Source organism: Amblyraja radiata, chromosome 16, assembly GCF_010909765.2.
Source record: "Amblyraja radiata isolate CabotCenter1 chromosome 16, sAmbRad1.1.pri, whole genome shotgun sequence".
NCBI lineage: Eukaryota > Metazoa > Chordata > Chondrichthyes > Rajiformes > Rajidae > Amblyraja > Amblyraja radiata.
Genome location: NC_045971.1, coordinates 4771270 through 4799030, shown reverse-complemented (window position 1 = coordinate 4799030; position 27761 = coordinate 4771270). Strand labels below are relative to the sequence as shown.

General features: G+C 45.4%; 1 protein-coding gene across 1 annotated transcript; it reads right to left on the bottom strand.

Annotated features, from left to right (window-relative positions):
- Positions 1-2956: 2956 nt before the first annotated feature.
- On the bottom strand, positions 2957-13637 carry snf8 (SNF8 subunit of ESCRT-II). The gene is made up of 8 exons (XM_033034941.1): positions 13479-13637; positions 10714-10764; positions 10436-10574; positions 8920-9024; positions 5319-5391; positions 5080-5221; positions 4697-4771; positions 2957-3941 (listed from the first exon to the last, which is right to left on the bottom strand). The coding sequence occupies exons 1-8, from the start codon at positions 13530-13532 to the stop codon at positions 3804-3806; spliced, it is 777 nt and encodes a 258-aa protein (XP_032890832.1). The 5' UTR covers positions 13533-13637; the 3' UTR covers positions 2957-3803.
- Positions 13638-27761: the final 14124 nt, after the last annotated feature.

Below are 27761 nucleotides of genomic sequence, written 5' to 3'. Positions count from 1 at the left end.
ATTAAAGATTGGTCTGTTCAGAAGATTGACACAAAATGCTGGACTAACTCGGCAGGTCAAGCAGCATCTCTGGAGAAAAAGGATGGGTGATGTTTCGGGACGGGACCCTTCTTCATACTTCAGAGTCTAAAGAACGGTCCCGACCCGAAACATCACCTCTCGGATTTTCTCCAGAGATGCTGCCTGATCCTCTGAGTTACTCCAGCATTTTGTGTCTATCTTCGGTATAAATCAGCATCGGCAGTTCCTTTCCACACATTGGTTTGTTCAGCCTGGGCTACTCGTGTTAGCGACATCTCACTGCAGTGACTCCTTGTATGGCAAGCTGGGCCGGATGGACCACACATACAGGTGATCTCTCGGTTTATGATGCCAGGCAGTGCTGCACTAGTTTTTGTCTCTGATCGACTTCCTTATGTGGTGAAAATGTATCTGGGGGAATGGCCATTCATCGGCTTTTCACGGCTCCCTGCAGCGGTTTAAGTTCTCCAGCTGGAAAGTACATTCCAGTGCCCGTTAGTGGTGAGCAAGGACATTATCCAACAAGGCAACATGAGGGAGGAGATTAAGACACAAAATGCTGGAATATCTCAGCGGGTCAGGCAGCATGTCTGGAGAAAAGGAATAGGTAACGTTTCAGATCGAGACCCTTTTTCCAACCCGAAAAGTCATCTGTTCCGTTTCTCCAGAGATGATGCTTGACCCGCTGAGGTACTCCAGCATTTTCCATCTATCTTCGGTGTGAACCAGAATCTACAGTTCCTTCCTACACATGAGGGAAGGGGTTACTAGCTAGTCCCTGGGTGATAGGAGATCCAGTAATGCTACTCAGGCTGGGTTATGACACCGATTTAACCACCTGCATCTGTTAAGGACTGTCTAATTGTGGTTAACAACTAATATGCAAACTATGTAAAGCACTGATGTCTATTTGTTTCATATTGTATATAAGCAACTATTGAATTTTTTGGTGCAATAAAAATTTGCTGATAGCAGAAAATTTACACAACGCATGATTCTTGTGCTGCCTCATTCTTTGCAAATAGACCCATGATGGGAGAGTGCACCAGATTTGTCGCGATCATTCGTCGAGATCTTAGTGCAGAAGAAAGCCATTCAGTTAATTACACAGGCTGTTGGGAAAAACAAATCATTTAATCCCGTCTGTAATTGCTTAAGAGCCTTGCAAACCTTTCCAGCTATTCCTTTGCAGACATTTGTGTCCACAATGCAAGTGTTCAGTTGAACTGAGAGCAACTCCAAAAACGTACAGGTTTGTAGGCTAATTGGCTTGGTAAAATAGTAAATTGTCCCTAGTGTGTGTAGGATAGTGTTAATGTGTGGGCATCACTGGTCGGCGGGGACTCGCTGGGCCAAAGGGCCTGTTTCCGCGCTGTGTCTCTAAACTAAACTGAGTTGGAACGATCTGGTAAAAGTCACTCAAACTAATTAACATGCAGTGGGTTGATCATAAATCAGATCAAATCTTGAAAGGTCCTGACCCAAAATGTCCATTCTTCTGCAGATGCTGTCTGACCCATTGAGTTACTCCAGAGTAGACAAAAGTGCTGGAGAAACTCAGTGGGTGCAGCAGCATCTATGGAGCGAAGGAAATAGGCAACGTTTCGGTCGTTGACTGTCTCTTCAATCTTGCTGCAGGTGTGTATGAGAATGTTTTGGGGTACTCTACAGAAACAGGAGAATCTACTTTGACAGAAGCAATATCCAATCGAAAGTGTTCAAGAAGGAACTGCAGATGCTGGAAGATCGAAGGTACACAAAAATGCTGGAGAAACTCAGCGGGTGCAGCAGCATCTATGGAGCGAAGGAAATAGGCGACGTTTCGGGCCGAAACCCTTCTTCAGACTGATAGGGGGTGGGGGGGGGGAGAAGGAAGGAAAAGGGGAGGAGGAGGAGCCCGAGGGCGGGGGGATGGGAGGAGACAGCTCGAGGGTTAAGGAAGGGGAGGAGACAGCAAGGGCTAGCAAAACTGGGAGAATTCAACGTTCATGCCATCGGGACACAAGCAACCCAGGCGGAATATGAGGTGCTGTTCCTCCAATTTCCGGTGTTGCTCACTCTGGCAATCGAAAGTTTCCACCCAAGAGAATGTATAACAGTTACCTTGCCAGAAAGGAAGGACGTGTGGCGTGAGTGCGTCTTGTTGCCGTGTACTCAGTTTTAGGAAGTGTCGACTATTTTGCACACAGTAACTCCCCACCAACTGAATGCTGAAATTTTTTCCGTCATGACGATCGATGGATTAATACGAGACGGCTCTGCTATTCTTCAATAGAGTGATTATTTATGTCCAGATCGCATGTTATATGTGGCCTTGGATATACATCGCACTGTACCAAAACATCACCTTAGACCTGTGTTTATGCACTTGGATTGAGACCTGTACAGTGGGTATTACTCTCTATAACAAGTTAAAGTTCTTTGCATGAAGATCAAGGAGACAAAGTGTTAGGTCTGAATGAGGGTGGGAGAAAAACCAAGGTGTAAGGTGTTAAACTGTACAATCCAGTGAGAATTTACAAAAAGACAAAGTGCCAGAGTAATTCAGCAGGTCTGGCAGCATCTCTGGATAGGTGACGCTGCAGGTCAGGGCCCCTTAAAAATAAAACTGATAAATAATTATAGGTTATCGTGAACTAAAATAAACCTCAGGACAAAACTGGCACACAATCCACATTTGGCTCCGATCAGCTCTTAGAGGCAGTTACGTAAAATGAGCTGCCATGAAGCCTGAAGTTGGTTTTAATGAACTACAAGAAAGTGAGACATGGCGAAGAGGACTATTAACAAATGAAACCATTTGATGGGACATCTTGGTCGGCATGGATTAGTCGGACCAAAGGGCCTGTTTCATTGTGGTAAAAGACTCAATGCAGACTGGAAACTCTCCATTACTTAAAGTAACCGAACGCCGTGAAAAACTCAAACTCTTCTGGATTGTTTTCAACACACCTTTAATAACAGGAACTGAATAACAAATCCCCATTTCTCACCTTCAGGCAATTTCCCTTCCTCAGGTAGCAGTACTACAGTCCCAATCTCTACCATGGATGGGATGTGAACAGGATGCACAATGTTTTTGGTGCGTTAAGTTACAGAAACAAAATCACGTTCTTCTTCTTGACTTTTTTTTATTCAATTTCTCTAAATATATGAGCCAGTTGCTGGAACTGATTCTAAGCTGCAGAGACATCAGTTGGCCTGCAGTTCAGCAATGACCGTTAACATTTATTTTTTAGGAATATATAACAAATTGATCAATTTCCTCCACTCTCCCCTCACCCATTCCTACTTCCTCTGCCTCCTTGTATCCTCTCAAACTTTAACCCCCAGGTAAAGACTGGGAGAAAGATATATAATTGCAACAATACAGTAAAATAATGAAAGTACTGTAGGTATTCACAGCCGGTCAGGCGGCATCTGCGAAGGGAAATTAACAGATGAAGTTTCAGGGTGCAGAGTCCCAACCTGAAACATCACTTGTCCATTCCACCCCCCCCCCCCCCCAGATGCAGCCGGATCCACTGAGTTACTCCACTCTCCGTGTTCTAGCATCTGTAGTTTTTTCTGTCTCAACAATACACAAAGTTGCCACCAACAGCAATATAGAATGAGATCTTTGACACTGATACCAGAAATATTAAGTAAAATTAAATACAGGATATGAATAACAAGTGACGACATTTTTAATCTTCAGACACCAATTCCCCTCACTCAGGCAGCAGTGCTACAGTCCCAATCTGTGCTGTTGTTTCCCCCTCGGTTTGATGAACTTATTTCTCTCATGGCAAGCTTTCATCGGCTTCCTCTGGTGTCACGTCCCGAGAGTACAGGTCAGAGAATAGGGCAGGCAGCCAATACTGAGGCTCGTCGGGAGCCTGCTTATCAATCCACGCCAAGCCTTCCTTCAACAAGTGTTCCTGAAAAAGGTGGGAAGCTTCATTATAGTTTAGAACTAGAGTGCGGACACATGCCCTTCGGCCCACTGTTTTTCACACAACAGCTATCAACTATAAGGTAGTCGGTAGCAACATGTAAACTATATTTCTTGATGGGATGTCAGGACTTTCATATGAAGAAAGACTGGATAGACTCGGCTTGTACTCGCTAGAATTTAGAAGATTGAGGGGGGATCTTATAGAAACATACAAAATTCTTAAGGGGTTGGACAGGCTAGATGCAGGAAGATTGTTGGGGAAGTCCAGAACAAGGGGTCACAGTTTAAGGATAAGGGGGAAATCTTTTAGGACCGAAATGAGGAAAACATTTTTCACACAGAGAGTGGTGAATCTCTGGAATTCTCTGCCACAGAAGGTAGTTGAGGCCAGTTCATTGGCTATATTTAAGAGGGAGTTAGATGTGGCCCTGGGGATCAGGGGGTATGGAGCGAAGGCAGGTACAGGATACTGAGTTGGATGATCAGCCATGATCATATTGAATGGCGGTGCAGGCTTGAAGGGCCGAATGGCCTACTCCTGCACCTATTTTCCATGTTTCTATGTTTCATCACTTTGCACCCATTGGTGCCATTTGTTTGAATGTAGCACCTTGCACTGAAAAGTTATTTCAGGATGTGCGGAAATGAAAGCTGTTCGATGCAAACAGTCTAATTCACAGTTTCCAAAACACAGCAAGGTGTTACCGTGGGAATCCCAGACCAAGTGTAAATACCCACCAACACCTGGTTGGTGCGTTCCGTCTCCCACTTCAAGCTTGATTTGATCTCACTGACTGTCACGTATCCATTCCTCTGTAAAAATAAGATGGGCTGAGTTAATTCTCTTCCCCGAATAAATCAGAATCTAAACACATGAAGTATTTGAAACTAAACAGTTGAACGGAGAGCACAAGTAGAAATTGATGGTTCAGAAGGAACTGTAAACCGAAGATAGACACAAAATGCTGGAGTAACTCAGCGGGACAGGCAGCATCTCTGGATTGAAGGAAGGAGTTGGCGACGTTTTAAGTCTCAAGAAGGGGTCCCATGCCTTCTCTCCAGAGATGCTGCCTGTCCCGCTGAGTTAAGCAGCAGAAGCTGTCAGGAATCGGGACACCTACCTCTGCAATTTGCAGCACCACAGTATGATCCATGTTCAATTCGGCCGGAACAGACTGCACCAGGTACCTGCCTCCCACTGGGATAATAGTGAAGCCATTGCCCAAGGACTTCAACTTCTTTATCGCTCGGATGAGATCGTCCCTGGATGAGCGGGTTGCAAAGGACAGAATTTGAATGCAAAGAACTGAGAAGACAATCAGCAATCATGATGATACTCTCTTTACTCTCCACTACTCACTGACTGACATCTTGGGCAAACTTGCCTCTCCCTTTCAGCACGCGCTGGTGCAGCTCGTCCAGTGTGATCAGGCCTGTCCGAGGATACAAGGAGGAGAGGTGATTCCTGCCCCAGACCCCATACATCTCAAAGTCTTAGAGTAATAGAACGTGGAAGCAGGCCCAACTTGCCCACACTGGCCAACATGTCCCAGCTATACTAGTCCCACCTGCCTGCGTTTGGTCCATATCCCTCCAAACCTGTCCTATCCATAGAAACATAGAAAATAGGTGCAAGAGTAGGCCATTCGGCCCTTCGAGCCTGCACCGCCATTCAAGATGATCATGGCTGATCATCCAACTCAGTATCCTGTACCTGCCTTCTCTCCATACCCCCTGATCCCTTTAGCCACAAGGGCCACATCTAACTCCCTCTTAAATATAGCCAATTAACTGGCCTCAACTACCTTCTGTGGCAGAGAGTTCCAGAGATTCACCACTCCATGTACCTGCCTAACTCTTTCTTAAACATTGGAATAGTCCCTGCCTCAACTACCTCCTCCGGCAGCTTGTTCCACACACCCACCACCCTTTGTGTGAAAAGGTTACCCCTCAGATTCCTCTTAAATCTTTTCTCCTTCACTGTAAACCTATGTACTCTGGTCCTCGATTCATCTACTCTGGGCAAGAAACTCTTCCCGACAGACTAGCAGCAGCACCTCTTATCTGATTCCATCGTCCACAAATCGTCCCCCTCCCTCTCCCAATCCCGACGACCCTTCCCCCCTCCGGCATCTCCACATCCCATTCTGGTAACTCACACATTCCTAATTTACACTGCCCTCTAGAGGTTTCAGCCAGCACATGTTTAGCTCTGGAACTCCTTACTATCACCCTCCCTCACATGCCCTTTGGTCCACAAAGTCCATGCTGACCATCAATCCTGCAGTAATCCCAGTCTTTTTTATTCTCCCCTCCTTCCATCAATTTCCTCCAGTTTTGTAACAAATTAGGGTCAATTTATAACAGCCAAATAAGCTACCGACATGCCCTTTGACCCAATAAGTCCATGAGTCCAAACAAAGGTCTCAAAGGTAGACTAGTGGGGTGCAGCTAGGCTCGGTGCTGGGACCCAGTTATTTACAATATATAGGATTTGAGTATAGGAGCAGGGAGGTTCTACTGCAGTTGTACAGGGTCTTGGTGAGACCACACCTGGAGTATTGTGTACAGTTTTGGTCTCCTAATCTGAGGAAGGACATTCTTGCCATAGAGGGAGTACAGAGAAGGTTCACCAGACTGATTCCTGGGATGTCAGGACTTTCATATGAAGAAAGACTGGATAGACACGGCTTGTATTGTTGTGTTTGTGTTGTTTTTTTTGTCTAGTTTAGTAATTTTTTTGGTTATTAGGTGGTGTTATGTGTGTGGGGGGCTCCCGGCTGGAAGGTGCTCTCGTGGGGGCAGCCCGGTGCGGGGCTGAGACGCTGCCTTGTGGGCGGCCCGGTGCGGGGCGGAGACGGTGCTACGGCGGCTGAGGCGGCGGCGACCTGGATCCGGGGCTCGGCCGCGGGCCAGTGGAGGACAATGTCGGGAGCTCGCAGGTCACAGGCTGGTGCCTGTTTTCCGGAGCACCCGTTGCAACAGCTGCGGGCCGCGGAGCTTGAACCGCGGGACTGATGCCATCGCCCGGTGGGGTATCGCCTCGGCGCAGAGGGAGAAGAGGAGGGAAGAGACAGTAACTCTAAGACTTTTGCCTCCATCACAGTGAGGAGGTGTTTGGTGAACTCACTGTGGTGGATGTTAATTTGTGTTTATTGTGTTTTGTTATTATTACATGTATGGCTGCAGGCAACAGCATTTCGTTCAGACCGAAAGGTCTGAATGACAAATAAAGGATTCAATTCAATTCAATTCAATTCAATTGTACTCGCTAGAATTTAGAAGATTGAGGGGGGATCTTATAGAAACTTACAAAATTCTTAAGGGGTTGGATAGGCTAGATGCAGGAAGATTGTTCCCGATGTTGGGGTAGTCCAGAACAAGGGGTCACAGTTTAAGGATAAAGGGGAAATCTTTTAGGACCGAAATGAGGAAAACATTTTTCACACAGAGAGTGGTGAATCTCTGGAATTCTCTGCCACAGAAGGTAGTTGAGGCCAGTTCATTGGCTATATTTAAGAGGGAGTTAGATGTGGCCCTTGTGGCTAAAGGGATCAGGGGGTATGGAGAGAAGGCAGGTACAGGATACTGAGTTGGATGATCAGCCATGATCATATTGAATGGCAGTGCAGGCTCGAAGGGCCGAATGGCCTACTCCTGCGCCTATTTTCTATGTTTCTATTTCTATATTAACGATTTAGATGAGGGAATTAAATGTGACATCTCCAAGTTTACTGAGTGGCAGTGTGAGCTGCAAGGAGGATGCTATGATGCTGCAGGGTGACTTGGATAGGTTGGGTGGGTGTGCAGATGCATGGCAGATGCAGTATAGTGTGGATAAATGTGAAATTATCTATTTTGGTGGTAGGAACAGGAATGCATATTATTATCTGAATGGTAAGTAGACACAAAATGCTGGAGTAACTCAGCGGGACAGGCAACATCTTGGGGAGAAGAATTGCGTGACGTTTTGGGTCGAGACCCTTCAGACTATCAGATTATCTGAATGGTGACAGATTAGGAAAAGGGGAGGTGCAATGTTGGCCTTCATTGCGAGAGGATTTGAGTTTAGGAGCAAGGCGGTCCTACTGCTGTTGTACAGGATCCTGGTGAGACCACACCTGGAGTATTGTGTGCAGTTTTGGTCTCCAAATTTGAGGAAGGACATTCTTGCTATTGAGGGAGTGCAGCATAGGTTCACCAGGTTAATTCCTGGGATGGTGGGACTGTCATATGAGGAAAGAATGGGTTGACTGGGCTTGTATTCACTGCAATTTAGAAGGATGAGAGAGGATCTTATAGAAACATATAAAATTCTTAAAGGATTGGACAGGCTAGATGCAAGAAAAATGCCCCCCATGTTAGGGGAGTCCAGAACCAGGGATCACAGTTTAAGAATAAGGGGTAGGCCATTTAGGACTGAGATTAGGAAAAAAACTTTTTACCCAGAGTTATGAATCTGTGGAATTCTCTGCCAGAATTCTCTGTCAATTCACTGGATTTTTTCAAGAGTTAGATTTAGCTCTTAGAGCTAACGGAATCAAGGGATATTGGGGAAAAAGCAGGAACGGGATACTGGTTTTAGATGATCAGCCATGATCATATTGAATGGCCTTGAAGGGCCTACTCCTGCATCTATTTTTCTATGTTTCTATGTTTCTTCACTCAGATGGTGGTGGGTATATGCAACGAGCTTCCAGAGGAGGATGTTGGGGCAGGTACAATAACAGCATTTAAAAAACACTTGGACAGTTACATGGATAGGAAGGGTTTAGAGGGTTATGGGCCAAACGCAGGCAAATGGGATTAGCATAGATGGGACATCTTAGTCGACATGGAAGAGTTGGGCCAAAGGGCATGTTTCCATGCTGTACAACTTGATGACTAAATTATAGTGCCTTTTATATTTCCACCCCTGAACACAGCACAGAGACACATGCAGAATAATGTCAGTGTATTACCTCCATTTCTGTGTTTCAGAGCCAGGCAGACTTCAATAATCTGTACTCCCAGCTCATAGTAAAAGTCTCCAACACCCAGCATCTCAGACCAGAATCCTTTGCTGGCTACAGAGGGAGTGAAAAATAAACCTCAAGTCAGTGGTAGTGGAATAGAAACTTTCAAAAATCTGTAATACAATTATTGTTGGCAAATGTTCTGTTTGTTTTATTACCGTGACTTTGCCCCTCCCACCCTCACATTAGTCTGACGAAGGGTTTCGACCCGAAAAGTTGCCTATTTCCTTCGCTCCATGCAAAGAGTTGAACAATCTCCACTATAGGAAATAGGCAACGTTTCGGGCCGAAACCCTTCCGGGTTTCGACCCGAAAAGTTGCCTATTTCCTTTGCTCCATAGATGCTGCCTCACCTGTTGAGTTTCTCCAGCATTTTTGTCTACCTAATACTTTCTGCTCTGACACTGCCCCCATCAAACACTTCAAGCACAGGTACAGTTAGATACAGTGAAGGTACATAGGTACATACAGAGACACATTTTGGGTTAGATACCTCTCTCTAGCTCAGGCAACATCGATGGAGGGAAGAGGTAGACAACGTTTTGGGTTGGGACCCTTTTCCTGCTCCCTGTACACTGTACCATCAAACACTGCCAGGGCAAAGATCACAAGGATTAGGCAGAATAAAGTCTGCCCCATCGAATGCCCTCAGGATAGACATGCTATGGGATAAATGCAGAGGAAAGGTCCATCTGTACTAACCAACACCCCCAACGGATATGGATTGTGGAAAGTTGACTGTAGAGAAATAGACAGGAGTACATGCAAAGTACAAAGTGCTGGTTAGGCAACAGAAAGGAGATGAGGAGAAATTTCTCTAGTCAGAGGGTGATGAATCTGTGGAATTCATGGCTACAAACGGCAGTGGAGGCCAAGTCATTGGGTATTTTTAAGGTTGTGGCGGGGACTGGCAGGAGTCCAGCCAAACACTAGTCGGACACAAGTGTGTGTTCTAGACGTGTTTACTCTTCTGCATACAGCTCCCTACTCCTCAGCTGACACGGGCGTTGCCCGGCCTTAAATAATAACTCAGATAACAACCCCGTGACTCGTGCCTCCCTCACCGAGACGCCGCCCTCTAGAGCCGATGGTTCGTCATGACCTTGGGTCGCTATCAGGTGCTGCTGCAAGGCACAGATTGACAGATTCTTGATTACTACGGGTGTCAGGGATTATGGGCAGCAGGCACGTGAATGGGGTTGAGAGGGAAAGATAGAGCAGTCATGCTTGAATGTCAGAGTAGACTTGATAGGCCGAATGGCCCAATTCTTCTCCTTTAACTTATGAATATCTGTGGAGGGAATGTACTGACTTTTCGGATCAGGACTGAAGAAGGGTCCCAACCCAAAACATCATCTGCCCGTTCCATCCACAGATGCTGCCTGGGCCACTGAGTTCCTCCAGCACTTTGTGTTTTGCTTAAGATTCCTGCATCCGCAGTTCCTTGTGTTTCTGGACTTACATGCCAGGGGGTCCACTCCAATTGTTGCACACATGTCTTGAAACTGAACTCGAAACTCTGAGCTTTTCCGAATCTCCTGCTTGTGTTTGCTGGCAAATTCCTCCAGGTGAGTCTTGAACATTTCCAACTGTTTTGACATCTGCAAAATGTGGGACAAACTTTTGAAAAACTGTCCACTACTTCTTCCGCAGAAAAAGATGCAGGAATTTAAAAGGCAAAACTCAGGCAGGAAAAATGACCAGATGAAGAGATTTCAACTCAAGACATTGGGCACTAACCTGCATTAGTTGATCTTCAGCCATCACTGTTCCTCTCTCCTTATATTTGGCCTAAACAAATCAAGTTTGCAAGTCAGTCTACTGTCAGACTTAAATACCATTTCGCATTTGCAGAGCTTATTACATGACCTCAGGTTGTAATGATGTTTACATATAAAGAATAATGTTTCAAATCAAGTCATTGGGGAAATTCAGAAAAGGTAGTAGCAATCTGCACACAACACAGACCTACATGTGGTAAAGACCAGATAATGTTTTAGTGGTACAAATATTCTTCAGAAAGTTGGAGACAAGTCCACTGCTCCTGAACATTTTGTCACTGAACATTTTCTGTAAACCTTGTGTGGCTCAGCGGTAGGGTAGCTGCCTTACAGCGGCGGAGACCTGGGTTTGATTCTGACTACGGGTGATGTCTGTATGGAGTTTATATGTTCTCCCGTGACCTGCGTGGGTTTTCTCTGGAATCTCTGGATTCCCCCCACCCCCACCCCCACACCAAAGGCCTACAGGTTTGCAGGCCAATTGGCTTGGTATAATTGTAAATTGTGTTACCCAATGGGGTGGAAGATTGCAACCTTCACGTGGTCCGCCCTGTTTCGACGAATGCAATCAACCCAGCGTGCACAATGAAATAAGATCAAATAGAACAAGTTGTCCTACAACTTTAGGCTGTGCACGGCATACGCAAGAAGAAGAAGGGGTGTTACCCAGTGTGTGGGGATCGTTGGTCGGAGTGGACTCGGTGAGCCTGTTTCCACGCTGTATCTATCAACTAAACTGAATTTGCAAACTTATTTCATAACCTCTGGAAGGCTGGAAGAGGAGAAAGCTGGAGGAGGCAGGAGAAAGCCTGGCGAATGATAGGTGGCTACACGTGAGTGTGGTTTTTGATAGGCAATTGGAGAAAGGCAAGAGATGAAAATACAAAAGGTGGGAGATAAGGATAGAAGAGGTGAGAACTGTGAAGCCAGAGGAAGGAATGTAGGTGGAGGGGAAGAATTAATGAATGTATGTATAGCCTCCGAGAATGTCAGAACCATTATTGCACTGTTCTTGTTTTGTATATATTCAAGTCAAGTCAACTTTATTTGTCAATACACATACAAGCTGTGCAGTGAAATGGAAGTGGCAATGCCTGCGGATTGTGCAAAAACGACATAACAGAATAGAACAATCAGTATTTACATGTTAGAAAAAAAACAATTTAAAAAAGACACAACACAACAGTAAATTAGTACAGTAAATTAGTCCCGGGTGAGATAAGAGTTTACAGTCCTGATGGCCTGTGGGAAGAAACTCCATCTCATCCTCACTGTTTTCACGGTATGACAGCGGAGGCGTTTGCCTGACCGTAGCAGCTGGAACAGTCCGTTGCTGGGGTGGTAGGGGTCCCCCATAATGTTGCTGGCTCTGGATCTGCACCTTCTGATGTATAGGTCCTGCAGGGGGGCGAGTGTAGTTCCCATAGTGCGATCGGCCGAACGCACTACTCTCTGCAGAGCCTTCCTGTCCTGGGCAGAGCAGTTCCCAAACCAGATTGTGATGTTGCCGAACAAGATGCTTTCTACAGCCCCAGAGTAGAAGCACTGAAGGATCCTCAGACTCTGAATTGTCAAGTCGGGGGGGAGTTCCCCCCCGCCAAGGGTACCATGTAATCCCGTGCTACCTGCTCCATGGTCGGATAGTGGGCGACTAAACCTTCTCCCTCACCTGGTTTGCCAGGTGAGGAGGGGGCTGTGGACCCCCAGCAGGACCAAAAACAAGACCTGTCAAAGGGCGGATGAGCTCCTAGCGAGCCAACGGCCATCCACACTTCAGTAGAAGTTGCGATCACTGTCGCAAATAGCATTGTAAGACCATCGGAAACCAGCACCACTGCGTCGCTAATGTTTTCAACGATTTAATAATAATAATAATAATAATAATAATATATTCTTTATATTTTTTATTCTGAAGTTTATTTTTATTTTTAAAAGGGGGGGAAGGGTATAAATGGGTGTGCGGCCAGGTGGGGACAGTGAGGTGGGGGGGGGGGGTGAGTGCGGGGTGGAGTAAGAGTGAGAGTGGGGGTGAGGGTGAGAACGGGGGGTGAAAGTGGGGGGGGGGGGTGAGAGTGGGAGTGAGGAAGGGGGGTGAGAGTGGGGGGGGGGTGAGAGTGGAAGTGAGGGAGGGGTGAGAGTGAGGGGGGTGAGGGTGAGAGTGAGGGAGGGGGTGAGAGTGGGGGGTAAGGGTGGGGGTGAGATTGGGGAGTGAGGTTGAGAGTGGGGGGTGAGTAGGATGGGGTTGAGAGTGGGGGGGTGAGGGTGGGAGTGAGGGGTAAGGTTGGGAGTGAGAGTGGGGGGGTAATGGTGGGGGTGAGAGTGAGGGGGGGGTGAGGGTCGGAGTGTGAGTGGAGGGGGTTAGAGTGAGAGTGGGGGGGGGGGGGGGTGCTGTACTGTTCTGTGTTCAACTTTGCCCCATATCCCTCTAAATATTTAGACACATAGAGAACAGGTGCAGGAGTAGGCCATTCGGCCCTTCGAGCCTGCACCGACAATCAATATGATCATGGCTGATCGCTTGCTGAATGTTTAAATCAACGCGTCTGCCTGTTGTAATGGAGTTTAAACCCTGCCTGGAGGTTTATTTATGCTGCTGTGCTGCTGCAAGTAATGTCACTCTCTTGACTCTAGCACGGTTCCACCACCAGTAGCAGTGAGGCCTGTCCCCGGGGCCTACCCCAGACCCCAGACCCCAGACCCCGGACCCCGGCCCCGGCCACCCACCTCCGCCAGCTTCTTGCGGGCGATAGCGCCGGCTCCGACCCCCCGCCGACGCATGGCCGCTCCCCGCCGCCGCTGCTGCCGCTGCCCTCGCCCACGGGAAAGCTCCGGCCCCCGGCCGCCGCCTCGATCCAAGGCCCCGGCTCCGGCTCCAACTCCGGCTCCAACCCCGCCTCCTCCTCCTCCTCCTCCTCTCGCCCGCCGCGGCCGCCAGGTGGAACCGCAGGACAACCAACCCTGCACCACCCGCCTCCTCTGCTACTCCCCCTCCCTCCCCCCCCTTGTCCACTTCCCCACCCACAGTTACCTGCTGACCCCATGTCTTATCTACTCCCCCCTTGTCCACTTCCCCACACACAGCTACCTGCCCCCCCCCCCTTGTCCACTTCCCCACACACAGCTACCTGCTGCCCCCCCCCCCTTGTCCACTTCCCCACACACAGCTACCTGCTGCCCCCCCCCTTGTCCACTTCCCCACACACAGCTACCTGCCCCCCCCCCTTGTCCACTTCCCCACACACAGCTACCTGCTGCCCCCCCTTGTCCACTTCCCCACACACAGCTACCTGCCCCCCCCTGTCCACTTCCCCACACACAGCTACCTGCCCCCACCTTGTCCACTTCCCCACACACAGCTACCTGCCCCCCCCCTTGTCCACTTCCCCACACACAGCTACCTGCTGCCCCCCCCCTTGTCCACTTCCCCACACACAGCTACCTGCTGCCCCCCCTTGTCCACTTCCCCACACACAGCTACCTGCCCCCCTTGTCCACTTCCCCACACACAGCTACCTGCTGCCCCCCCCCCTTGTCCACTTCCCCACACACAGCTACCTGCCCCCCCCCTTGTCCACTTCCCCACACACAGCTACCTGCTGCCCCCCCTTGTCCACTTCCCCACACACAGCTACCTGCCCCCCCCCCTTGTCCACTTCCCCACACACAGCTACCTGCCCCCCCCCCCTTGTCCACTTCCCCACACACAGCTACCTGCTGACTCCCCCGTTGTCCACTTCCCCACCCACAGTTACCTGCTTGCCCCCCCCCTTGTCCACTTCCCCACGCACAGTTACCTACTGACCCCATGTCTTATCTACTCCCCCTTGTCCACTTCCCCATCCACAGTTACCTGCTTGCCCCCCCCCTTGTCCACTTCCCCACCCACAGCTACCTGCTACCCCCCTTGTCCACTTCCCCACCCACAGCTACCTGCTGACCCCATGTCTTATCTATTCCCCCCCCCTTGTCCACTTCCCCACACACAGCTACCTGCTTCCCCCTTGTCCACTTCCCCACCCACACCTACTTGCTGCCCCCCTTGTCCACTTCCCCACCCACAGCTACCTGCTGACCCCATGTCTTATCTACTCCCCCCCGCCAACCCTAACCCGCCACATTGCCTTGTCCTCTTCCTCCCCAACTCCCTCTTTCCACCACATCCCATCTCCCTCCCTGCTTTACATGTCAACCCCCATCTTTTCTTCCCCGGCCCCTTTCCTTCCACACCCCATCGTCCCAGCACTTCTCCTTTCATACACGCCCTTTTCCACACTCCCTTCCCCACCCCCCCTCATCTTCCTCACCTCCTCGTATTCCCCACACTCCCTTCCCACATGCTCTTCCCAACCGTTCTCCTTCCCCACACTCTCATCTTCCCCATCCACCCCCAATCACCTCCTGCCTCCCCCCTCTTCCATCTTTCCTAGAAACAGAAATAATAGGTTCAGGAGTAGGCCATTCAGCCCTTCGCACCAGTACCGCCATTCAGTATGATCATGGCTGATCATCTAAAATCAGTACCCCGATCCTGCTTTTTCCCCATATCCCTTGATTCTTTTAGCACTAAGAGCTACATCTAACTCTCTTGGAAACATCCAGTGAATTGGCCTCCACTGCCTTCTGTGGCAGAGAATTCCACAGATTCACAACTCTGGGTGAAAAAGTTTTTCCTCATCTCAGTCCTAAATGGCCTACCCCTTATTCTTAAACTGTGACCCCTGGTTCTGGACTCCCCCAACATCAGGAACATTTTTCCTGCATTCATGTTTTCAAGAGAGAGTTAGATTTAGCTCTTAGGGCCAAGGGAATCAAGGGATATGAGGAAATAGCCAGAACGGGGTACTGATTTTGGATGATCAGCCAAATTGAATGGCTGGCTCGAAGGGCCGAATGGCCTACTCCTGCACCTATTTTCTATGTTTCTATCTAGCCTGTCCAATCCCTTAAGAATTTTATATGTTTCTATAAGAACCACCCCACAATCCCCTGCCCACCCACAGCTTCCCAACTTCTGATCACCAGTTTCTAAGAACAATTAAAAAAAATTCAAATGCTGACGTTTGAACCATTGGCGAACATTGACTTTGAATTCTTTTCCATTTGCTTCAAGTTAAAGACATTAAATTGTGGTGTTTGAGGGTAGTATTGACATTTTGCCAACAAATGTTTGGTTGATGTTAGGGCCATGGTTGTATCTGGAGAACACAGCAGTAAAAAGAATAGAGACAGAGGATAACTTCGCCTCATTTGAAGAAGACCCCCAACACAAAACGTCATCTATCCACTTCCCTCAGCAGATGCTGCCTGACCCACTGAGTTCCTCCAGCACTGTGCTATATGGAATCTGACATTGGTGATATTAAGATGTCCAAACCTCACAGGAATATTGACCTGTGCAAATAAGGGTCTGATTGATAACAATGATGTGGGATGGAGAAAGAAGGAATTCAATTTTAAAAACTGCAGATGCTGGAAATCTAAAAGATAAAAACAGAAAACGCTTGAAACACTTAGCAGACCAGGGCACATCTGTGGGAGGAGAAGTAGAGTTAACGTTTCAGGTCGAAGATGTTAACTCTGTGTAGATAGAACCTTTTTTCCAGGGTATAAATGTCAACGGGCTAGAGGGCATAGCTTTAAGGTGACAGGGGAAAGGCTTAAAGGTGATGTGTGAGGTCGTTTTTTTACACAGGGAGTGGTGGGTGCCTGGAACGTGATGTCAGGGGTGGTGATATCTTGGCTATATTTAAGAGGGAGTTAGATGTGGCCCTTGTGGCTAAAGGGATCAGGGGGTATGGAGAGAAGGCAGGTACGGAATACTGAGTTGGATGATCAGCCATGATCATATTGAATGGTGGTGCAGGCTCGAAGGGCCGAATGGCCTGCTCCTGCACCTATTTTCTATGTTTCTTGTTTCTATGTGATGGAGACAGATAAGATAGTCGCATTTAAGATACTTTTGCATAGGCACATGGAGAGACACACAATTGACTGCAGATGCTGGAATCTTGAGTAAAACACCAAAATGCTGGAGTAACTCAGCAGGTCAAGCAGCATCTCAGGAGGACAGGAATAGGCGATGTTCCGGATCGAGATCCTCCTTTAGACTGGGACCCTTCATCATATATATTTACACAAGGAAATGGAGGGATATGGATCGCATGTAAACAGAGATAGTTTAACTTGGCATCATGTTTGGCATGGACATTGTGGGCCAAAAGGCCTGTTCCTGTGGTGTACTATTCCAAATTCCTCTTCCCACAAATGCAGCCTGACCTGCTAAATGTGCCCAGTATTTTCAAATTATATGAAAGGATTCAGTATCTGATCCAAGTTCTACCTTCGCTGTTTTGGTATATAGCCTTTAAAAAATGATGTACACTTCAAATTACTGGGTAAGATGTTCAACCTATCAATGAACCCAGATCTATTAAGGCGTTATTGAGCCCCAAATCACATCATATCAAGAGCAGTTGATCTGTCAGGTGGAGCAGAATGGACAGAGCTTGGAGGTATTGTCACTGCAGCTTTAGGTCATATCTCAGAATGCTGTGCATCAGTCAAGAGTGCCAGGGTGAAAAAAACACTCTCATTTTATCACGCTCTGTGCCAAGATTTAATCTCATGGTTGGACTTCATTTAAGGAACCCAGAATTAAAGACAGTGATCGTAAATCATGAACTCCAGACATCTCTTTCAAATGAAACGATAAAATAATTGCAGTGGACGTCAGAATTGGTTTTGAGGATAATAATGGGTCCCACGGTGAGAAACAGTGAATAAATATCTTCACCCTAAGTCCATAATCAAGTTGCAATTTAATTCCGTGGAAGCTGTTTTCAGTTTTATTGTTGTTACTAGGGGGGAAAAATGATTCCCTGATAATGACAGTAAGATACGGTTTTCCAAGATCAATAGGTTTAAGGATATTAATTCTTGTATTTCAACATCGACAATTTACCACATCATCGACATTGTTCAAACATTCATGCATTGCCACACTTATTTTTGTCATCCTTACAATTGCTATTATCTCTATTTCACTGTTTATAATTAGAGGCGAAATGTATCTAATTTGTGATTTTTCCTTTCTGGATTTGTGTTGTTTCAACATAATAATGGGGCCAAGGAAAGAGCGTTCACGTCGCGGCCCTGTTTCAACCAATCTTTCCACCACCACGCACAAGAAGCACAAGAAGCGCAAGACAGACACCATTGTGCAGATGCCGAGAAGTGTGTTCAGCTCTGGCTGAACAACTTCTAATCTTGTGTGTGGACTGGATAAGAAGAAGAACATAATAATGTATTTTATGGTCACGACTATATTTAAATGGTTGCATTTCTGTTGGTGGCATTCATCAATAGTGGGTTCTGCTCCTATCATGTAGGAACAAGGAAATGCCGATACATTTGGGATATGTATCTGCAGGACATATGGCAATAAAAACTCTCTTGACTCTTAACACATGAGTATGTATACGTTTATCTGTTCATTCAAAGGCAGCACTCTGCTCCCAAAAAAGCTCTGTTTGTGGATGAATGAGGTTTGGACGGTTGAACAGAGCTGTACTTAGCCGATCCATCAGCATTGGCTCAGTCGGAACACTGAGTGGGAAGGTATAGGTCCAAATCACACCCAGATAATCTAGCTTGCCATTCAACTGAAGGAGCGTGCAACTGTCAGAGAATACACTTTATGAGTGTCCAGCAGCTGAGCAACAGGCCCTTTAGCCCTTTAGGCTCTTCAAGCACCCATTTATACTAATCCAACGCTAATCCCATTTTGTGCTCCCTACATTCACATCGGCTCTTCCTAGATTCTATCACTCACTTACACACTAGGGGGAGACTTAGAGTCGGTGTCCAATTAACCGAGTAACCCACACGATTGTGAGATGCGGGAGGAAACCGGAGCATCTGGAGGAACAATGCACAGTGAGAACATACACATAGGTAGCATCCAATGTCAGGATTGAAACTGGGCCTCTGGCGCTGTGAGGCAGCAGCTCCACCAGCTTGGTTTATAGATACAGCATGGTAATAGGTCCTTCTGCCCACTGAGTGTACCGGCCAGCGATTACCCATACACTTGTTCTATCCTATACGCCAGGGACAAGTTACAGAACCTAATTAACCGACAAACCTGTTCGTCTTTCGAATGTGGGAGGAAACTGGAGCACCCAGAGAAAGCTCATGCGGTCACAGGAAGAATGTACAAACTCTGTACAGACAGCACCTGTAATCAGAATTGAACCCGGGCCTCTGGCGCTGTAAGGCAGCAACTGTACCATTGTGCCACTGTGCTGCCCATAATGTACTTTTGGACGGATTTGCGTGCTGTATATTAATAGAGTCAAAGAGTCATAAAGTATGGAAATTGGCTCTTTCCTTTTCTCGAGAGATGCTGTCTGACTCCAGTTTTTTGTGTCTATCTTCGGTTTAAACCAGCATCTGCAGTTTCTTCCTGCCTGTATCCCTCTAAATTATTCCTATCCATGCACGTGCCCAAATGACTTTTAAATGTTGTTATAGTACCTGCCTCAACTACAGCCTCTGGCAGCTCTTTCCATGTACCCACTACCCTCTGTAAGAAAACATAGCCCCTCAGGATCCTTTTAAACCTCTCCCCTCTCACCTTAACCTATGTCCACTGGTTCCCGGTTCCCATACCTGAGGGAAAAAAATCTTGTTTTGAAGAATTCTCTGTACAAATATACATAGCATCTGAGATTGTAGAATTGGAATGCAGCTCTCCACATATTAATCCAACGGTATGGAAAAATGAAGTGCATGAAAATTGGATTGAACATATTCATTGCTCCCTCAAAGGGCAAAGCCCAGAGACTACTGGAAATCTGAAACAAAATTAGAAAATGCTGAAAACACACAGCAACAATTGTGGAAAGAGAGAAATAGAGTTAACATATTATTAAGGATGAAAACCCTTTGTCAGGGTCTTTGACATTTAGACATTACTTTAGAGATACGGCGCGAAAACAGGCCCTTTAGCCCACCATGTCCACGCCGACCAGCGATCATGCCTGTACACTAGCCCTATCCTACACACTAGGGACAATTTACATTTTTTTAATTGAACCCAATTAACCTACAAACCTGTACGGCTTTGGGGTGTGGGATAGAAACATAGAAACATAGAAATTAGGTGCAAGAGTAGGCCATTCAGCCCTTCGAGCCTGCACCGCCATTCAATATGATCATTGCTGATCATCTAACTCAGTATCCCGTACCTGCCTTCTCTCCATACCCCCTGATCCCTTTAGCCAAAAGGGCCACATCTAACTCCCTCTTAAATATAGCTAATGAACTGGCCTCAACTACCTTCTGTGGCAGAGAATTCCACAGATTCACCACTTTTCCCCGGATGAAACTGAAGCACCTGGGGAAAACCCACGCGGTCACGGGGAGAACATACAAACTCTGTACAGACAGTACCTGTAGTCAGGATCAAGCCTGGGTCTCTAGCGCTGCAAGGCAGCACCTCTACCGCTGCACCACTGCACCTCCCATCTTCAGTCCGGAACTTTCCACAGATGACCTGCTGAGCGTTTCTGGCATTTTCTGTTGCATTTCAGATTTCCAGCATCTGATTGGACAAATCTTTTAATATGAAACAGAGAACATAAAGAGCTTATATTTGTATTATCCATTGAGATTTTTCTTCTGTGTGTGATTTAAATTATCTTTTATATCTTTTTTCTTTTTTTCATATTTTGACTTTATAATATTAAATTATAATTGATCAATTGGCCATCTCCTCACCCCTGATTTTGCTTAATCTTGAAAGCACAAATAAAATAATGAGTGAAATAAATGTCTAAAGCTAAACATTGATGTTACCTGTCAAAATATTTGTAGAATAAAACTTGAATTTGGCCAGGCCATGTAAGAAGTAAAATCTGATGAAATCAATATTCTTCACTAGGGGGGATATTAACATATCAGATCTTAAAGCACATTTCATTATTTTGATCTTGGAGACGACACCCTCTCCTACCAGCCCGCTCCTCGCGCCCGTCATTCCCAGTGGCTCTCTCCTCCTTCAATTCATTAGTGACCACTTCCAATTGATCCATTCTAACTTTGATCTTCCCACAAGATCATGTATCATGTATCTGTACACTGTGGATGGCTCGATTATAATTATGTATTGTCTTTCCGCTGACAGGTTAACACGCAACAAAAGCTTTTCACTGTACCTCGGTACACATGACAATAAACTAAACTCAAACAAGTGAAAATATCTTCTATAACTCCAAAAACAAAAATACTAAAATGCTGACCATCTGAATAAAAGATCATAATTTTGGTACATTAAAGGTTCTTCTCTCCCCAAGTGCTGTCCAACCTGCTAAATGCTTCCAGCATTTTCTTCTTTTAGTTCTGCAAAACTCTCCTATCAAACCTCCTCACAATTTAAAAAAAATACTCAGAGGAGTAATGCAGGAAGACACGGGGAGGAAAAATATATTAATGATAAATGTACAAGATAGGATGGAGGAAACGTTGGTATTTGAGTGTGACCTTAGACAGTTGTATCAGGGAATTGTAGAACGGTTACAGCAGATTATACTGTATGATCCAATTAGCTTCACTCTCACACCAAAGTCTTTCAGTTCAGATGGCTATCCAACTGCATTTTGAAAACTACAATTGAATGTGCCTCCACTATTTTCCTGTCACCATGTAAAAATAGATATATATCTCCTCAGATTGACACAAAAAGCTGGAGTAACTCAGCGGGACAGGCAGCATCTCTGGAGAGAAGGAATGGGTGACGTTTCGGGTCAAGACCCTTCTTCAGACTCAATATATTTCCTCACATCTTTCTGTTCATTTGCCAATCACATTCATCTTATGCTTCCTAATTCTTAACGTCCCTGCTAATGGAAACACTTTCTCTCTCTGTTCTGTGCCTCGATCAGGTCTCCTCATAGTGTGAAGAAGGGTCCCGACTCAAAGCGTCACCTATCCATTGTCCTCCAGAGATTCTGCCTGACACGCAGAGTTACTCCAGCACTTTGTGTCTTACTCAGGATTCCAGCATCTGCAGTTCCTTGTGTCTCCTCACAATCTTCTGTGTTCCGATGAGAGCAAGCCCGATTTTTCCATTCTATTCACATAACTGACGTTCCCTCATTCCTGAAATCATCATATTATATTTCTTCTAACCTTTTTCAAGCCCATCATATATTTTCCAGACTGTGCTATCCAGGGCTGGCCACATTGTTCCTACTGGCCAAGCCAACAATTAGCGAAGATCCATCATCACTTCCTTGCCCTGTACTCCATGCCTTTATAAATAAAGTCCCAGATCCATTAAAAAAAAAATCACATCACGTCCTTGCATTTCTCCTAAAATTGTGTCTATTCACTATTATTGTTTGTTTCTTTTTATATGTATATTGAACTTATTTTTTGTGTTTACAGAGTACTATGTAAACATTTCTTGTGCTGCTGCAGGTAGGAATTTCATTATTCCTTTTCAGGGTATATGACAATAAAGCTCTTGAAGCTTGACTCTTTAGTTTCTGCGACCCTCTTATTCTTCCTCCGAAAATATAACATTAGATTTCTGCACCCTGTCAATATTTAGGTATTACATTTAGCATGCGCAGTCACGAATTAATTACCTTCCGTAAAGCCTAAATATAGAAGCCAAATGTCATTGCTGTACTTTCACAGATTCTTCACCTGACTTCTGGAACTTCTTTGACATCTTCTTGTGCTCAAAGCTGAAAATTAGTTCTTTCTCTGCCCAGGCTGGAAGTAATCAACAGCCCCAAAACAATTATAGATAATACACTCTGTAATTTAAGTGTATGTTCACCACAACATTCACTTCACAGAGATAATGCACGTGTCAACCTGCTTTATGGACCCCGCATTGTTAATAAACTAGCAATTAAATTGTCCACGTTTCTGCTACAACTGTGATAATTAATAGTCCACTAAAAATAAAAGCCAGCCTGATGATTTCTACAGCAGGCCCTCTAATTGTTATTTCTTTATTCACCGTGTGTCAGACAGCTTGGTTTGGTAACTGTTCCACCCAAGAGCGCAGGAAATTGCAGAGTTGTGGACACAGCCCAGTCTTTCACACAAACTATCCTCCCTCCCCACCTCATTGACTCTGTCTATACTCTGTGCTGCCTTGGGAAAGCAGCCAACATAATCGGGGACCACCCACATCTCTGCCATTCCCTCTTCTCCCCACTCCTGCCAGACAAAAGATGAAAAGTTTGGAAGCCACATGCCACCAGAATCAAGATCAGTCTCTTCCCTGCCATTATCAGGCTCCTGACATGACTTCTCAATAGTTTAAGGATGTATTCCTCATCTTACAATCTACGTTGTTTGGGCGCTTGCATTTAAAAAAAATCTGTGCTTTCTCTGTGGCTGTATTACTATATTCTGCACTCTATTTCCTTTCTCTTTTTATACTACCGGTTGTACTCGAACATGGTTTGACTGTTTAGGTTTATTATTGTCATATGTATTGAAGTACAGTGAAAGGTTTTGTTTTGCACGCCATCTGATCAGATCAGATAATACTATAAATAAATACAATCAAGCCATACAATCGGGAGAGCAAAGGGGAAGACACGGAGTGCAGAATATCGTTCTCAGCATTGTAGCGCACCAGTTCCATACACAAAGTCCAATGGCTGCAATGGGGTGGAGGAGAATTGGACAGTACCCTATCTTATGGAAGAACCATTCAAAATCCTGATAACAGGCTCTTACTGAGTCTTGTAGTGTGAGCTTTCAAGCTTCTGAACCTTTTCCTGACAGGAGCCGGGGGATGAAAGTATGAAGAAGGGTCTTGACCCGAGAAGTCACCTATCCATGTTCTCCTGAGATGCTGACTGACCTGCTGAGTTACTCCAGAACATTGAGTAGAAAGAATGACCTGGGTTGGACAAGTCTTTGATTATGTCCCAGCTTTCCAGAGGCAGCGTTGTGTAGATGGAGTCATTGGTGGGGAGTGTGGTCTATTTGATAGATTGGGCTACATCTACAAATCTCTGCAATTACTTGCGGTCTTGGCTGAACTGTTCCTGAACCAAGCTGTGATGCAATCCGACAGCGTGGTGCACCTGCAGAAGAAGGTGGTTGATATACCTGGATAGCACACAAAAAATGTTTTTCAACTGTACTTAAGTACAAATGAAAACGATAAATCAATATCAAACCATTTTTCATATCTGTAGGAAGGAACAGCAGATGCTGGTTTACACGAAAGACAGACACAAAATGTTGGAGTAACTCAGTGGAATAGGAGGCATCTCTGAGAGAAGGAATGGGATCTCTCCCAAGATGCTGCCTGTCCCACTGAGTTTCTCCAGCATTAAGTGTCTATCTATTTTTAATATATACTGTATACCTAATCCATCACAAGTACTGACCTTCCCACCACCAAAGGGTTCTTTCTCCCATTCAAAGAGCAGCCAATATCATCGGAGACCCAGACCACCCTGGCCATGCTATCATTTCATTACTACCATCAGGAAGATGTAGTCTGAAAACTGTGAGCACAGTTTCAAGAACAGCTTCTTCCCAGGAAACATCAGGCTCATCAACACTACAAGACCCAAACCTCACCAATTTTGATCGTCTCTGGTCTGTGTGTTTGGTTGCTCTACGGACTTTGTTTTTCTTTTACAATAGTATAACAAATGTGAATTTATTGAAGATTTTTGATTATTATATTCATCTGTGTTTATGGGTAGACACAAAATGCTGGAGTAACTCAGCGAGACAGGCAGCATTTCTGGAGAATGGGTGATGTTTCATCCCTGCCATTATCAGACCCTTCTTCAGACTGGTCTGTTAAGCTGCTGCAGGTACGATTTTCATTGCTCTGTGGCTACACACCATATGGCAATTAAACTCTCTTAATTCTTAATTGGCAGCCACTCATTCAGCTCTTTAGACTTTTAAGTCAGGAATTTCTTCTTAAACCCTCCCCTCTTTGTTTCTATGTACTCTAATCAAATAATAATCTTTAATTTTAATCCTTCCTTAGTCTGTCAGTTTCTGTCTCAATACTGTAGCATGTAGCATTTTTCTCCACTACCATAGCTTGTCAAATATTGGATTATTTAACCCCAACTGTAAACCTTAATGCTCAATATTTATTAATTGTTACAAGTAGCAGGTTAAAACAAATTTTATAAATGTCAATTGACTTTGAGTGATTCTATTCATTTAATTTATGTTGGTGTTTTAGACCAGTAAAGGTTATTGATCGAATGAATGGGCATTGATTGGGTTGAGTAAATCTACATGGACCTTTCTCAGCAGCCATTACCGAGAACCACTCCAGTAACTTTAAACATGATTAAATCAAATTAATGTTATTAGAATCAAAATTCAGTCTTTCCTAAATTTGGAAGTGATTCTATTTCTAAAGTGATTCTATTTTGTTTTATGAATTATCATTTAAAAATAATTAAGAATTCATCCAGACAGTTCAGCACAATGTCCAACGTGATAATGGCTTGGTTCCCTGCCTGTTTCTTGGTCTGCATCATGTAAAGACAAAGAGAAGGATATGGAGTGCACACATATTTATTCAATGAACCCTATCATCCTGTTCCTTTCCCTGCATTGATGACGTTGCATCGGGGTTGCTTCCCGCACCTGTGCAGAACCTGTTGATTTCATTAACTTTACTACCAACTTCCACCCTGCCCTCAAATTCACTTGGACTATCTCTGACACCTCGCTCCCCTTTCTTGATCTCACTGTCTCCATCACAAGGGACAGACTATCGACTGCAGACCACCAACTCCCACAGTCATCTGGACCACATCTCCTCCCACACTGTCTCTTGCAAAGACGCTATCCCATAGTCTCAATTTCTACATCTTCGCCGCATCTGCTCCCAAGACGAGGTTTTCCATCCCAGGACATCTGGGATGTCAACTTTCTTTATCCTGCTGTCATAAATAGATCCCATAAAGAGGGGCCTGGCATGGATACTTTGTAACTTTCTATGTACCCTTTACGTGGTGACTATTTGTATACCTTGGGTATGCAAGCAAAGAATTTCACTGTGACTTATCACATGTGACAATAAAATATAACGTATTCATTCATACTGACCTTTCTGTCCTTGGCCTCCTCCATGCCAGAGTGAGGTCACTTGCAAACTGGAGGAACAACACCTCATATTTCACTTAGGAAGCTGATACCTAATGGTATGATCATTGAATTCTCCAATTTTAGGGAACTAACTCACAAACAACTCTCCCCTGCTTCCCCATCACCCCCTTTTCACAACGCCCCACCCAGATTTTCACCCATTTCTCCTTCTCACACCTTTTCCTACTTATGTCACATCTCTTGTCACTTCATCTCTAGCCTTTGTCCAACCATCCGTCAATTAAACCCCCCCCCCCCCCTCATCTGTATCCACCCATCACACACCAGTCTTTGTCCTGCCCCCACTTCTTTTCCAGCTTTCTCACTCCTCCCCACCACAATGTCTGGAGCCAAAACATAATCTATCCATGTTCTCCATAGATGCTGCCTGATCCACTGAGTTATCCTCGTACTTTGTGTCTTTTCTTGTAAACCAACATCTGTAGTTCCTTGTTTCTCAATATTCCAAAGCCCCAAATTAACAGTGTACCAAATGTGAGTTCCAATACCATCAAGGCAATTTGAGAATTTGTATTCCGTTTAAAAATAGCCTGGATTTCAAATACTAGTAACAATGTCCATAATCGTGTTTAAAAATAATACAGATATGAAATATCAGTAACTGACCATGAAACCAATTCATTGAAAAACAGGATCTGTTTTGTTATAACAAGTTACATTTGAAGGACACAATAATTTAAAATATTGCAAGTCCGGAAATTTGAAATAAAAACAAAAAAGTGCTGAATATACTTAATAAACCCAATTTGCCCACACCGGCCAACATGTCCCATCTACAATAGTCCCACCTGTCTTCATTTGTCCTATCCATGTACCTGTCTAGGAGGAAACTGCAGATGCTGGTTTAAACCTAAGATAGGCACAAAAAGCTGGAGTAACTCAGCGGGTCAGACAGCATCTCTGGAGAAAAGGAATGCATATATTTCATTCATTTGTTACTTTTTTTTAACATATCTTTCATTCATTTGTTCTATATATCTCTCCAAATCACTGTCTATATCTCTCGTTTCCCTTTCCCCAGACTCTGTCTGAAGAAGGGTCTCGACCCAAAACATCACCTATTCCTCTTCTCCAGAGATTCCGTCTGACCCGCTGAGTTACTCCAACTTTTTGTGTGGTATCTTCATGTACCAGCTGTCTAACCGTTTCTTAAACTTTGAGGTAGGACCTGCCTCAACTACCTTTGCCCACAGTTCGTTCCATACACCCACCACCACCACCACCAATGTCCTCTGGTTCTCGATTCCCCTACTCTGGGCAAGAGTTTCTCTAGCTTTTCTATCAATTTCATGAGGTAATCCTTTGCCTTGTTGCAGTTATGTACAATACCCTCCCAACTGGATGTTTTGTTTTGAAGTGATCTCATGACTTACTTAGATCCTTTATTTGTCATTCAGACCTTTCAGTCTGAACGAAATGTCGTTGCCTGCAGCCATACATGTAATAATAAACAACAAAACACACAATAAACACAAATTAACATCCACCACAGTGAGTTCACCAGGCACTCCTCACTGTGATGGAGGCAAAAATCTTAGGGTTACTGTCTCTTCCCTCCTCTTCTCCCTCTGACATAGAAATTAGAACCAAATATCAAAGAGCATCTTTGATTAGAACATGCTGGGGTCCCTACGGGTCTGCCTAACTTGACGGTGGGGTAACCCCGCCCACTTCCACACGGGGGGGGCGGGACAGATGGGAGCGTCATTGCCAAGATACCAAACGCCCATTGGACATGGTTCACGTCAATCAGCGTCGTCTGTGACGTCACGGTCGCCAGCAAGGGCGGTTGTCAAGCAGTATAAAGCGGATCGCGGT

Excerpts from the sequence above, each read along its gene's own strand:
- snf8 (XM_033034941.1), bottom strand. The coding sequence starts at position 13,532 with ATGCGTCGGCGGGGGGTCGGAGCCGGCGCTATCGCCCGCAAGAAGCTG. Across the intron at positions 10,765-13,478 it reads CCCGCAAGAAGCTGGCGGAG|GCCAAATATAAGGAGAGAGG; the intron begins GTGGGTGGCCGG and ends TGATTTGTTTAG. Across the intron at positions 9,025-10,435 it reads TGGAGTGGACCCCCTGGCAT|CCAGCAAAGGATTCTGGTCT; the intron begins GTAAGTCCAGAA and ends CTCCCTCTGTAG.